The following is a 14,938-nucleotide window of genomic DNA, read 5'->3' as shown; positions in this document are numbered from 1 at the left end:
ATAGGAGGTAATGTCCTAACATATCTCTAAAATACTTTTCTCTTATACTGAAGATATGGCACTCATATACCTCTGATTTTTTTTATGACCATTTTTAAAATATTCTGCCTTGCTGTCAGAACATGTGTACTGTGTTGTTGTTTGAGAAGTATGTTCACCAAATATTTTGTGCTCAGTTCTTCAATTAAGCACAGATGGAGCAAGCAGGCAGAAATAAAGTCTTGTCTCTTGCCTGTGACACTAGAACAGTATCCTTTTCCACCTTCATTATTTCCCAAAGGAGCAAGTTCCAGACTGGTATAATCACTAACAATTCGTTTACAGCATTTGCCTACCTAACATGACTTCACAAAGGGTCTTCTAACCCTGGTGCCCAAACACTCATTTTGATGTTGTAAGTTCTATTATCCCACTAGAATTTTGGTCATGTTGCTCAAGGCTCTGTCCCTATGTAAACATTCAAATGCCTTTTAAGTTTTGTCACTGCCAATCTAAATGGCTTAAACTCTCCCATAAAACGCCACAGGGTTGCAGATTGGATAAAAAGACATGACCCAGCCATTTGCTGTCTACAAGAGACTCATTTTGAACCCAAAGATGCATTCAGACTTAGAGTAAGGGGATGGAGTACCATCTTCCACGCAAATGGACCTCAAAAGAAAGCTGGAGTAGCAATTCTCATATCAGATAGACTGGATTTTAAACTAGAGGCCATAGAGAGAGATACAGAAGGGCACTATATTATTCTTAAAGGAAGTATTCAACAAGTGGATATGACAATTATTAATATATATGCCCCCAACAGGGGAGCAGCAAGATACACAAGCCAACTCTTAACCAAAATAAAGAGACATATAGATAAGAACACAGTAATAGTAGGGGACCTCAACACCCCACTATCAGAAATAGACAGAACACCCTGGCAAAAACTAAGCAAAGAATCAAAGGCTTTGAATGCCATACTCGACGAGTTGGACCTCATAGATATATATAGAACACTACACCCCAGAACCAAAGAATACTCATTCTATTCAAATGCCCATGGAACATTCTCAAGAATAGATCATGCTCTGGGACACAAAACAGGTCTCAGCCAATACCAAAAGATTGAAATTATCCCCTGCATATTCTCAGACCACAACGCTCTGAAATTGGAACTCAACCACAAGGAAAAACCTGGAAGAAACTCAAACACTTGGAGGCTAAGAACCATCCTGCTCAAGAATGACTCGATAAACCAGGAAATCAAAAAACAAATTAAACAATTTATGGAGACCAACGAGAATGAATACACAACGGTCCAAAACCTATGGGATACTGCAAAGGCAGTCCTAAGGGGGAAATACATAGCCATCCAAGCCTCACTCAAAAGAATAGAAAAATCTAAAATGCAGTTTCTATATTCTCACCTCAAGAAACTGGAACAGCAACAGAGGGACAGGCCTAACCCACTGACAAGGAAGGAGTTGACCAAGATTAGAGCAGAAATCAATGAATTAGAAACCAGAACCACAGTAGAGCAGATCAACAGGACTAGAAGCTGGTTCTTTGAGAGAATCCATAAAATTGATAGACCACTGGCAAAACTTGTCCAAAAACAAAGAGAAAGGACTGAGATTATTAAAATTATGACTGAAAAGGGAGAGGTCACGACCAGCACCATTGAAATTGCAAGGATTATTAGAAACTTTTATCAACAGCTATATGCCAAAAAACTAAACAATCTGGAAGAGATGGAGGCCTTCCTGGAAACCTATAAACTACCAAGACTGAAACAGGAAGAAATAGATTTCTTAAATAGGCCAATTAACTATGAAGAAATTGAGTCAGTGATAAACAACCTTCCAAATAATAAAACTCCAGGCCCAGACGGTTTTCCTGGGGAATTCTACCAAACATTCAAAGAAGAAATAATACCTATTCTCCTAAAGCTATTTCAAAAAATAGAAACAGAAGGAAAGCTACCAAACTCATTCTATGAGGCTAATATTACCTTGATCCCCAAACCAGGCAAAGACCCCCTCAAAAAGGAGAATTACAGACCGATTTCTCTAATGAATATGGATGCCAAAATCCTCAACAAGATCCTTGCTAATAGAATCCAACAGTACATTAAAAGGATTATCCATCATGACCAAGTGGGATTCATACCTGGGATGCAAGCATGGTTCAACACTCGCAAATCAATCAATGTGATACATCATATCAACAAGAAAAGACTCAAGAACCATATGATCCTCTCAATTGATGCAGAAAAAGCATTTGACAAAATACAGCATCCTTTCCTGATTAAAACCCTTCAGAGTGTAGGAATAGAGGGTACATTTCTCAATCTCATAAAAGCCATCTATGAAAAGCCTACTGCAAGCATTATTCTCAATGGGGAAAAGCTGGAAGCCTTTCCCTTAAGATCAGGAACACGACAAGGATGCCCACTCTCGCCACTATTATTCAACATAGTACTAGAAGTCCTTGCAACAGCAATCAGAAGACAAAAAGGGATCAAAGGTATCCAAATCGGCAAAGAAGAAGTCAAACTGTCTCTCTTTGCAGATGACATGATACTCTATATGGAAAACCCAAAGGAATCCACTCCCAAACTATTAGAAGTTATAGAACAATTCAGTAAGGTGGCAGGATACAAAATCAATGCCCAGAAATCAGTTGCATTTCTATACACGAATAACGAGACTGAAGAAAGAGAAATTAGGGAATCCATCCCATTTACAATAACACCAAAAACCATACGTTACCTTGGAATTAACTTAACCAGAGACGTAAAGGACCTATATCCTAGAAACTATAGATCACTTTTGAAAGATATTGAGGAAGACATAAAAAGATGGAAAAATATTCCATGCTCATGGATTGGAAGAATTAACATAGTTAAAATGTCCATACTACCCAGAGCAATCTACACTTTCAATGCTATCCCGATCAAAATACCGAGGACATTTTTCAAAGAACTGGAACAAATAGTCCTTAAATTTGTATGGAACCAGAAAAGGCCCCGAATCTCCAAGGAACTGTTGAAAAGGAAAAACAAAGCTGGGGGCATCACAATGCCGGATTTCGAGCTGTACTACAAAGCTGTGATCACAAAGACAGCATGGTACTGGCACAAAAACAGACACATCGACCAATGGAACAGAATAGAGAACCCAGAAATGGACCCTCGGCTCTTTGGGCAACTAATCTTTGATAAAGCAGGAAAAAACATCCGGTGGAAAAAAGACAGTCTCTTCAATAAATGGTGCTGGGAAAATTGGACAGCTACATGCAAAAGAATGAAACTTGACCACTCTCTCACACCATACACAAAAATAAACTCCAAATGGATGAAAGACCTCAATGTGAGACAGGAATCCATCAAAATTCTAGAGGAGAACATAGGCAACAACTTCTATGACATCGGCCAGAGCAACCTTTTTCACGACACATCGCCAAAGGCAAGAGAAATAAAAGATAAAATGAACTTATGGGACTTTATCAGGATAAAGAGCTTCTGCACAGCCAAGGAAACAGTCAAAAAAACTAAGAGACAGCCCACGGAATGGGAGAATATATTTGCAAAGGACACCACAGATAAAGGACTGGTATCCAAGATCTACAAAGAACTTCTCAAACTCAATACACGAGAAACAAATAAACAAATCATAAAATGGGCAGAAGATATGAACAGACACTTTTCCAATGAAGACATACAAATGGCTAACAGACACATGAAAAAATGTTCAAAATCATTAGCCATCAGGGAAATTCAAATCAAAACCACACTGAGATACCACCTTACGCCAGTTAGAATGGCAAAGATAGACAAGGCAAGAAACAACAATTGTTGGAGAGGATGTGGAGAAAGGGGATCCCTCCTACATTGTTGGTGGGAATGCAAGTTGGTACAGCCACTCTGGAAAACAGTGTGGAGGTCCCTTAAAAAGTTAAAAATTGAACTACCCTATGACCCAGCCATTGCACTACTGGGTGTTTACCCCAAAGATACAGACGTAGTAAAGAGAAGGGCCATATGCACCCCAATGTTCATAGCTGCATTGTCCACAATAGCCAAATCATGGAAGGAGCCGAGATGCCCTTCAACAGATGACTGGATTAAGAAGCTGTGGTCCATATATACAATGGAATATTACTCAGCTATCAGAAAGAACGAATTCTCAACATTTGCTGCAACATGGACGGCACTGGAGGAGATAATGCTAAGTGAAATAAGTCAAGCAGAGAAAGACAATTATCATATGATTTCTCTCATCTATGGAACATAAGAACTAGGATGATCGGTAGGGGAAGAAAGGGATAAAGAAAAGGGGGGTAATCAGAAGGGGGAATGAAACATGAGAGACTATGGACTATGAGAAACAAAGTAAGACTTCAGAGGGGAGGGGGTGGGGGAATGGGATAGACTCGTGATGGGTAGTAAGGAGGGTACGTATTGCATGGTGCACTGGGTGTTATACGCAACTAATGAAGCATCAAACTTTACATCGGAATCCGGGGATGTACTNGGAATCCGGGGATGTACTGTATGGTGATTAACATAATATAATAAAAAAAATTAAAAAAAAGTTTTGTCACTGCCATATATATTGTAGTGTAGATTGAATGAGTTAACCTTGTCTTGCAAGTTTTGATTTTGATGAAAAGTGTATGAATAACTTGAAGACTCTGTAGAGAGAAGCTGGAGTCAGCACTGAAAGTGAGCAATACAGGAGAAAAGGGTGGTGGAAATAGAGAACAACTATTATTGTTATTCATTCATTCAGGTAACATTTATTGCCAGTACCAAGGGTTTCTACTTCTATCCATAAATGGACAGGTACTAATGGATGGCAGTAACTGATTCTCTATATTGTTTTGGTTGGTTATTTTGATATTTTCCATTTTTAATAGATTAGGTACTTCCAGGAAAATTATCTTTATTTTTGTCAAATTCCAATTTAGTTAGTTTAAAATTTCTTTTTTTTTTAAAATTTTTTTTAAAGATTTTATTTATTTATTTGACAGAGATAGAGACAGCCAGCGAGAGAGGGAACACAAGCAGGGGGAGTGGGAGAGGAAGAAGCAGGCTCATAGCAGCGGAGCCCGATGTGGGGCTCGAACCCATAACGCCGGGATCACGCCCTGAGCCGAAGGCAGATGCTTAACCGCTGTGCCACCCAGGCGCCCCTAAAATTTCTTATTTGAATTATAAATTGAAATGTTGCTATTATGATATATCAAAAAGTAAGAAATTAATTTGAACACTAGCATTTATATATGATCATTATATACGCTTTCTTAAGGTTGTCTATCTTTTTTTTTTCACTCTTACAGCAAAGAGGACTTTGAGTCTACAGATGAGGTAAGTGCAGAAATAGTTGAAAATCAAATATACTTGACAACAAAGCAGATTCTGAAATTTTCAATAATGATACTGTTTTAGTTTGGTAACTTTGTTAGACTAGAAACATAGATTAGTGAAAGACATGATGATTATTTTGCCTTTAAAATGATAAAACAATTTATATATTTGTAATAGCTATAAAAAGTAATAATCATTGGGGTGCCTGGGTGGCTCAGTTGGTTGAACTTTGAACTCTTGATTTCAGCTCAGATCATGATCTTAGGATTGTGTAATTGAGAGCCACGTTAGGCTCCGTGCTCAGTGTGATGTCTGCTTGAGGTTCTTTCTCTCCTTCTCCCTCTACCCCTCCCCCCACTGTCTTTCTCTCTCTCGCTCTTTAAAATAAATAGATAAAATCTTTAAAATAATAATAATAAAAGTAATAATTATTCATGCAAAAATGTTTTATCAGCTGTTATTTATGATTCAATTTGTCTTTGCTTATCAAAACATTGAAAATTTCATTGACCAATACTCTTTGCTTTAGAAAATTGAAACTTACATTAACTACATAAATAGCAAAATTAGTTTTAGTGTACTTTGAAGACTTATATGACCCATGTCAAATAGCAACTTAAAGTACATTTTTTTCAAGTTTAATTCTATTATATATGCACATTTTGTTAATAATTACTTTTAATGGAATAAGTCATCAAATAGAGAAAACTGATTTCAATGTAATAAAAAAGCACAGTGGCCTCTTTTATGTTATTTTTTCTTTATTTCCAATGTATTAATACACTGTATCCATTACAATAATTCAGAAAGCCCTAGATTGCTGTTAAGAAGTACTAACTTCAGTTCAGCTTCTCACTTAAAATTAGCAGAAGCCTCTCACCAGAGGGGAGGTTGGTAGGGGTGGTGGATAAAACAGATAAAGGGGCTTAAGAGTACACTTAATTTGATAAGCACTGAGAAATGTATACAGTTGTTGAATCATTAATTGTACACTTGAAACTAATATAACTGCATGTTAATTATACTCGAATGAAAAAAAAAAGACAATGGTGCTTGGTGGGCTAGGCAAGGGATTTGTGGAGATAAGTGTCTGGCTGTGATACCTTAGCTTCAGTACTTGGCTGTCTTTTTAAAAATATTTATTTATTTATTTATTTATTTATTATTTATTTATTTGAGAGAGAACATGTGTGTGAGTGGGGGTGGGGGCAGAGGGAGAGGGAAAGGGAGAATCTTAAGCAGGCTTCACACTCAGCACTGAAACCAAGGTGGGGCTCGATCCCAGGACCCTGAGATCATGACTTGAGCCAAAATCAAGAGTCAGACACTTAACTGACTGAGCCACCCAGGTACCCAGTTCTCTGAGTTTTTGTAAGGACATCATCCTTCTATGGTTTGGGGGAAGGATACTGAAGTCAGAGGTAGTGGATGGTATTGTCTTGCAAAATCCATAGAGAAAGGCCACCCCCTGTGGAAGAGGGCAAGATATGCTCTGAAGAAGTGGATTCTTGGTCAGTCATCCAAGGAGGAGAGTCTTGGGCAGGTGAGAGAGGGAGACCCTGCCTCTATTAGAATCTTCCTCTCTTGGATCTAGACCTCAGAAAGGGAACTGTATGTATATGAGCTTCAGAATGAGGGAAATAAGATGATGTGGAAGACAGAATAATGGCCCCCCAAAGATGTCCACATCTTAATCCCTAAAACCTTTGAATATGTTACCTTAACATGGCAAAGGGACTTTGCAAATGTGACTAAGTTAAGAATCTTAAAGTAAGGAGATTACCCTGGAATATGTGGGTGGATCCAATATAATCACTAAAAGTCCTTAAAAGAGGGAGGCAGGAGGTCAGAGTTAGATCTGCCAGGAGAAGCTGAGGTTGGAGTGATGAGGCCACCAGCCAAGGAATTTAGGCAGCCTGTAGAAACAAAAAAAAAGCAATGAAATAGATTCTCCCCTAGAGCCCACTAAAAGAATGTGGTCCTGCTGACACATTAATTTTAGCCCACTGACTTCCAATCTCTAGAACTATGAGATAATAAATTTGTGTTTCTTCAAGCCAAAAAAAAATAGCTAAAGCATCTCAGTGTTGTTGCAACATCTAAATTTTTCAGAAGTTATCACAGCTCAGTGTAAATCCTCAATAAGCCCTTAATTTTATTTCCCCAAATTTTCATTATTTAAAAAAAATCAGCCTTTAAAATGTCATATTTACTATTCAACAAAGCTTCCAGTTGTTGAAAGATAGACTAAAATAAAGTGTTTAATTGGATTTGAGAACCATCTTCTTGTTTTTTAAATTGCTCTTTTAAAAATGTAGAAATGGTACATCTGGTTGTTTGCACAAAGCTTTTCCCTAAAATGCCTGGAATTCAAGGCTCTTTCCATAGTGTATACGGTATAATCAATTTTTTAAAAGTAAGAACTGATAAGGCTGGCAATGAAGTTGGTAGCAACTATTGCCTAGAAAGCGAAATAATCTTTTGATGTTCCTAAAAATAGGCTCTGCTGCACAGAAGTCTGTGAACTGCTGACCCTAAGATTATAATACTAATATGTATCTGTTAAATGGCTAACCTTCTCTTTTCTTACAGTCAGAAGACATTGAATCCTTGATTCCTAAAGGATTGTCAGAGTTTACAAAACAGCAAATTCGCTATATTCTGCAGGTGAGGTGGGGTCAAGAGTGGGTGTGAGATCAATGACAAACCACTAGCCAAGCATGCTTCCCTTGATTAAGAACAGAAAGTTCTAAATAAAAATCCTGTTCCACAAAAGTCGATTATACTTTGATTAAACAAGTGTTGCATTATAGTTTGTTCAGACTTTCACTTATATTGAATAACTAGCATTCAGGTAAGCATTCTAGAAATACTGTTCCCTGCTGTGGAATGGCCTTATTCTTTCCTCACTGCTATAGCACAACTTGACCTAATTTATAGCTTTGCCCTCATCTTCTCCATTTTCCATTCTACCCCCCCCCATTCTTTGCAGTAAGAGATGGGAGGGGCCAATGCCTTGCTTTTTCTGATTTGTAGAATGATAGAGACTACTGGGGCAATAAATTCCCCTACAATGAAGGGAGAAACAGAAGAAGATAGATGCTAAGGGAATATGGCTAAAGAGTACATCTTTTTTCAAGAAAGGATTGTAAAAATAATCTAGCTCTGTTTAAGTGAGACCAATTTCTAAATTATTGGTCTTAAACCTTTGTTGGACATCCAAATATTGGACCTGATGTCATTTTTGTGAAATTTAAATAAAATATTTTTAGTGACATACAGTGTATATTATAAAAAGACAGTAGTGTAGGAAATACATATGCTTTGCAGAATCTAAATCTCAGAGATATCCTTGATGTTATGTTGGGTGGTGGGATGTCAATTGAAAGTGCATTCCAGGCCTATTTCTTTGAAAAACTCTTTCAGAGGATTTTTGCATCAAAGTTCATGAGAAACATTGGTCTATAGTTTTCTTGTATTCTCTGGTTTTGATATCAGGAGAATACTAGCTTCATAAAATGAATTGGGAAGTGTTTCTTCTTTTCTATTTTCTAGAAGAGAATGTATAGACTTGGTATTAACCCTTCTTTAAACATCTGGTAAAATCCTTCAGTAAAAATATCTGAACCTGGAGATTTTTTGGGGGGGAGTTTAAAAAAATACCAAATTCAACTCCTTAATAGTTATAGGTTTATTCAAACGATCTGTTTCATATTGGGTGAGTTGTGGTAACTTATATTTTTCAAGGAAGTATTCTATTTCATCTAAATTGTCAAATTTATAGCATATAGTTGTTCATAGTATCCCCTTATTATCTTTTTTGATGGCTGCAGGGTTTGTATTACTATCCCCTATTTAATTCTTGATACTAGTTATTTGTATCTTCTTTTTTCTTTTTCAGTCTTGTTGGAGGTTTATTAATTTTGCCCATTTTTTTTTCAAAGAACTAGACTTCAGTTTTATTGATCTTCTCTACTATTTTCTTGTTTACACTTCCACTAATTTTTACCCTTGTCTGTATTATTTCCTTCCTTTGCTTACTTTTGATATGTTGTTCTCTTCTTTGGTTTCTTGATATAGAAAGTTAGATTATTGATTTGAGAAATTTTCTATTTTCTAATGTAAGCATTTAGTGCTATAAATTTCCTTTGAAATGCCTTTAGCTGTGTCCCACAAATTATGATATGATTTTCATTTTCTTTCAGTTCTATGTACTTTTTAGCTCCCTTTAGACTTCTTCTTTGACCTGTGGATTATTTAGAAGTATATTATTTAATTTCAGAGTGTTTAGAGATATTCCTGTTTTCTTTGTAGTACTGATTTCTAGTTTGATTCCACTGTGGTGAGAGAACATACTTCATATGGGATTAATTTTTTTTTTGAAATGGTTAAGTTTTGTTTTATGGTCAAGGATATAGTCTATTTTGGTTTATGTTCAATGGGCATAGGAAAGGATTAGATACTTTGCTTGATGGGGTTGTTGAGTTCTTTTATATTCTTTTTTTATTATTATTAATTTTATTTTATTATATTATGTTAATCACCATACAGTACATCCCCTGATTCTGATGTAAAGTTTGATCTTCATTAGTTGCGTATAACACCCAGTGCACCATGCAATACGTGCCCTCCTTACTACCCATCACCAGTCTATCCCCTTCCCCCACCCCCTCCCCTCTGAAGTCTTCAGTTTGTTTCTCATAGTCCATAGTCTCTCATGTTTCTTTTATATTCTTGCTCATTTTCTGCCAGGTAGTTCTTATCAGTTGCTGAGAGAGGCATATGGAAATCTTCAGTTATAATTGTGGATTTGTCTTTTTTCCTTTCACTTCTATCAGTTTTTGCAGTTATAAACATTTTGCGGCTCTATTGTCTGGTGCAAAAACATTTAGATTGTTATGTCTTCTTGGTGGATTGACCCTTTTATCATTATGTAATGGTCCTCTTTGTCATTGGTAATTTTTTTTGCTCTAAAGTCATTTTTATCTAATATCAATATAGCACTCTGGTTTTCATATATTAATGTTTGCCTGGCATATCTTTTTCCCCCAACCTTTTATTTTCATTATATATTTTTAAATTTCCATTATATTTGAAGTTAGCTTCTTAGAGAAAACATGTAGTTGGATCAAATTTTTTTCACTCTGTAAATCTCTGTTTTTAATTGGTGTATTTAGACCAAGTTGTAATTATTGATACATTAGAGTTTAGCTCTGCTATTTTTATTTTTTGTTTTCTGTTTGTTCTGTTTTTTTGTTTCCTGTTCTCTTTGTCTTGCTTTCCTGTGGATTAGTTGAAAATGTTTTTAGAATTCCATTTTTGTTTATCTCTGGTACTTTTGAGTATATCTCTTAGTATAGCCTTTTTAGTGGTTGCTCTAAGAATTACATTATATAGCCATAATTTATCCCAGTGTATTGGTGTCAACATTTTGTCAGTTTCAGTGAACTGTAGAAAATTTTGCTTCCTTTATCACTCTTTACTCTCCACATCTGTAACATAGTTGTCTTACATATTTCCTTTTTGTGCATCGAGATCCACTGTTACAATTTTTTGCTTCAACCATCAAATATAATTTAGAAAACGCAAGAGAAGGAAAACCTACTCTGTTTTCTCATATTATTACTTATGGTGCTATTTCTTCTCAATGCTCCAAATTCCTTCCTTTATCATTTTCTTTCTCTTCAGAGAACTTCCTTAACCCATTTTTTTAGGGTAGGTCTGTTAGTGACATTTTTTTTTTCAGTTTTCTTCATCTGGTAATGTGATCTCCCCTTCATTCCTAAAGGATATTTTCATTAGATACAGAATTTGTGGTTGACAATTCTTTTATTTCAGCACTTAAAAATGGTGTACTATGTTCCTCTGGCCATTAAGATTTCTGATGAAAAATATGCTGTTATTTGAGTTGTTATTACCAATAGTGAAGTTTTCTCTTGCTGCTTTCAAAATTTAAAATTTATCTTTTGTTTTAAGAAGTTTGACTCATTTGTCTGGGCATGGATTTCTGTTCAGGACTTCCTCAACTTTTTGAATGTATACTTATGCGTTTTGCTAATTTGGGGAAGTTCACAGCCATTATTTCTTCAAGTACTTTTTCAGTTCCACTCTCTTTCCTCTTTTCTTCTAGGACTTTTATAGCATGTATGTTAGATATGTCTTATACTCTCACAGGTCTCTGAGGCTCTGTTCAATTATTTTCCAATCTATTTTCTCTCTGCTGTCCTAATAAAGTACTTTCTTATTGTTCTATCTTCAAGTTTACTGATTCTTTGTTCTGTTATTTCCATTGGATTTTTAGTCCATCCATTGAGGTTTTTGTTTTTTTAGTTATTGAGGTTTACAATTCTAGGACTTCTGTTTAGTTATTCTTTACATCTTCTATTTCTTTTCTGAGATTTTCTGTTCTGTTGCTGAGACTTTCTATTGTTAAGTCTGTTTGTAAATTTTTATTGAAGTATGTTTATGATGGCTGCTTTAAAATCCTTGTCAGACTATTCTAACATTTCTGTTATCTTGATGTTGGCATCTGTTAATTGTTTTTCTTATCAAGGTAAGATTTTCCTGATTCTTAGAATGACTAGTGGTTTTTTTTAAAAATTGAAACCTGGACGTTTTGAATATTATGTTATGACACTGAATCTTATTCAGATCTTCTGTTTTAGTAGGCCTCCTTTGATACTGAAACAACAGAGGACGTGGGGGCACTGCCTGTTACTGCCAGCTGAGGGTGGAAATCCAGGCTCCCCAGTCAGCCTCTGTTGACACCAATCAGGGAAGGAGCTCCTTGTTCCTCCTGAGCTAGGGTAGAAATTGTGGTTCTCTATGAGGCTCTCACTGATTTCACCCTGGTTTGGATGTAGAGGGGTGTCTTATTACTGTTCCTGAGTTGGCCTTCACTGACACTGCAAGGTGAGTGGGCTCATTTCTGCTGGGCAGTGATGAAAGTTTTGACTCTTCATTGAGAAAACTCTGACATCACCCCAGCAGGGAGATGGAACAGTTTATTATTACTACTGGAAAAGGTGAAAGCCGAGGCTCCTTTCATACTTTCAACTGAACCACAGTGTTTGGGGTCTCATTTTTTTTTCCTGGTGGGGGGGATAAAAGTCCTATCTCTCCACCCTGCCTTCCCTAACACCAACCTGGTAAGTGGTGTTGGTGGACCTTTTTAGAGCCTGGTGAGAGAGAAAGTCTAGGTTCCCTTCTTGGCCTTTGATGGTTTGGGTGGCAGTATAAAGTTGAAGGTAATTCTCTGCGGTGTTTGGTTGGAATAGAGTGGTTATTATCTAAAAGTTCTCTGCCTTGCTAAGCTGCTCTTTTCATGGTCCTTTGGCTAGAGAGAGGAGATTTTCTAAAGACTTTTGTTGTCTGTGTCCAGTAGTGTTTCTGGGTTACTGACTTCTCCAACACCAGTTTGTGATACATGAAGCAAAAAAAAAACCTAAGAACTCACTTCTGTGTCATTTTGGGGGTTGCGATTTTCCTAACCAGACTTCCTTCTTCTTTCCACCTTTCTGAGTCTTTTCATGTTTGTTTTATACATAGTAATGTCCAGGCTTTCAGTTATACTTAGAAGAATAGGGAAAAGTATTTCTACTCTATCTTTCCAGAAATGAAGTTGCCTGTTTTTTAAACCATTTTTTAAAATAAGTGAGTTTAATCTAGTAAAAGGGCTTTTCTCTTTCCTCTTTAAAATTTGAGATGTTTCTATACTTCAAAGTTAAACTTAATTAGTATTATATTTTTCTCACCTCAGGAAAAATCCGTACATTTGGCAGCACACTTAAAGATATGCATTTTATTATTTGAAGTTTGACTGACTCATCTTTTCTAATCTTTAAATAAAGAATAAAAACAAATTTAAGAATTTGTTGATAGAGTTCTGTCTTGTGAGAAATATGATACTTCATCGTGGAAAAAATAATAGACTCTTGTTCTAATCACATAGCTATGATGTCTTCAGGAATACTGATTGGATTACTTGTGTATGTTATTGATAAAATGCCTTGTATCATTATTCTAATATTGCTATATAAAAAATAAAATTGTTAGTAAGTTTGCTTATGGGAACAGAAAAATAAGCCTACTATCACTTATATTGTCTGTTTGTAAATGCTAGTAAATACAAACCATCAATCCTTTTCTTCCTCCAGATGAGGGGTATGTCTAATAAATCACTTCGGCTAGTGCTGTCCACATTCAGCAACTTACGGGAGGAGCTTGGACATCTTCAAAATGACTTGACGGTAACATTTATTTTTATTTTTCTTTCCAAAGCCTTCCTAGTTCCTAGCTTCCTAACATAGAAATGAAGTCATTCAGTCTACCTTTCAAAATTTAATACAATGAAACAATATTATGCTCACCCAGACATAGTTATTTTCTTGAAACAATTGAGTTTGAAAGAAAAGATAAGAGCTCTCCAATGTCAAAATAAAAGAAAGTTGGGTATGCACTTATTATTTAGTTTACCACTAAGATAATTTAATACCTAGAGCCAGGAAGTAGCTTGCAAAATTAGAATAATCTAATTCATTGAATGGGAATTTCGCATCTTTCTGTAATAATAAAGCATACTCTGAATTTCTTTGAATACTTGAAGGCTTCTTTCTCCAAGAAGCTAACCTTTTCTATTTTCTATTTTAGTTGGTGTTCTTGATGCCATCAGCTAAATGCATTCAGAATACCTTCCATATAATGAATAACTCCCCCCAAACTGGAGTGGGTTATTTCATTCTGGGTTCTGATGAAAACATTTAGACTCTAATTTGGAAATTCACCACCTGCTGGGGTTAACAAGGAGTCTTTGTAGATTCAGACAAAACATTAAAATAATTTGAAGGTTTTATTTCATTGAACTTAGAATTAGTCAATTCATCAAAAGGTCTCTAAGAATGCAGGTTTTTAAAGTTGTATCATTTGTATCTTATATTTTGCTTGACTTTTTAGAATTCTGTTTTATCAGGCAACTGCAAGTGAAAGAAGTGCTTATTTAAGGCTTCCAATATAAACTAGACTTTGAAGTACATAACTGTTGACAAGTTTTTGTAATTCTGAATCTTAACCAGTAATTTTGCTTCTAGTCATTGGAAAATGACAAGATGAGACTTGAGAAAGATGTGGCATTCAAAGAAACTCAAATAAAAGAGTATGAAGAACTCTTAGCATCAGTGAGAGCGAATAATCGCCAGCAGCAGGTAACTTGTTATCTTCATTGATGGTAAACTAGATTGATAGATTTTCATATGCAGAATTACTGACACACTGTATTTATGGCATACAATCCAGACTAAAATATGATGGAACAATTTATTCATATTAGAACTGAGTGGCTTTGATTATTTCCAATGACTGAAAGCTCTCTCATAAAAACAGATAACCTTGTATACTTTAGATATAAAGTATATACTAATCCACAATTATCTGTGTTGTTAGGTGACAAGAACTGTATAAATATTGAAAAGCTAAGTTCACTCATTCATTTAATCTACTAATGTGTAGATTAAAAAAAGGTTTTGTGGGTCTTAACACACGTTTGTGCTGTGAATAAGTGAGTTAACTCTAGACATACTCTCCAGATGT

At 35.7% G+C, this 14,938-nt stretch overlaps 1 protein-coding gene across 4 annotated transcripts in view; it reads left to right on the top strand.

The window, feature by feature from the left end:
• The window catches only part of POF1B (POF1B actin binding protein), an 87,687-nt gene that overhangs the window by 54,941 nt on the left and 17,808 nt on the right, over positions 1-14,938 (top strand). For all 4 annotated transcript variants that reach the window (XM_019793019.1, XM_019793020.1, XM_019793018.1 and 1 more), the window contains 4 exons: positions 5,326-5,353; positions 7,946-8,020; positions 13,510-13,602; positions 14,440-14,553. In XM_019793019.1, coding sequence (XP_019648578.1) covers positions 5,326-5,353; positions 7,946-8,020; positions 13,510-13,602; positions 14,440-14,553 — 310 coding nt within the window. The remainder of the gene's footprint in view (positions 1-5,325; positions 5,354-7,945; positions 8,021-13,509; positions 13,603-14,439; positions 14,554-14,938) is intronic.

This window comes from Ailuropoda melanoleuca, chromosome X, assembly GCF_002007445.2.
Source record: "Ailuropoda melanoleuca isolate Jingjing chromosome X, ASM200744v2, whole genome shotgun sequence".
Lineage (NCBI taxonomy): Eukaryota > Metazoa > Chordata > Mammalia > Carnivora > Ursidae > Ailuropoda > Ailuropoda melanoleuca.
The sequence above is the reverse complement of the archived record's forward strand: the minus strand, read 5'-3'. Positions and strand labels throughout refer to the sequence as shown.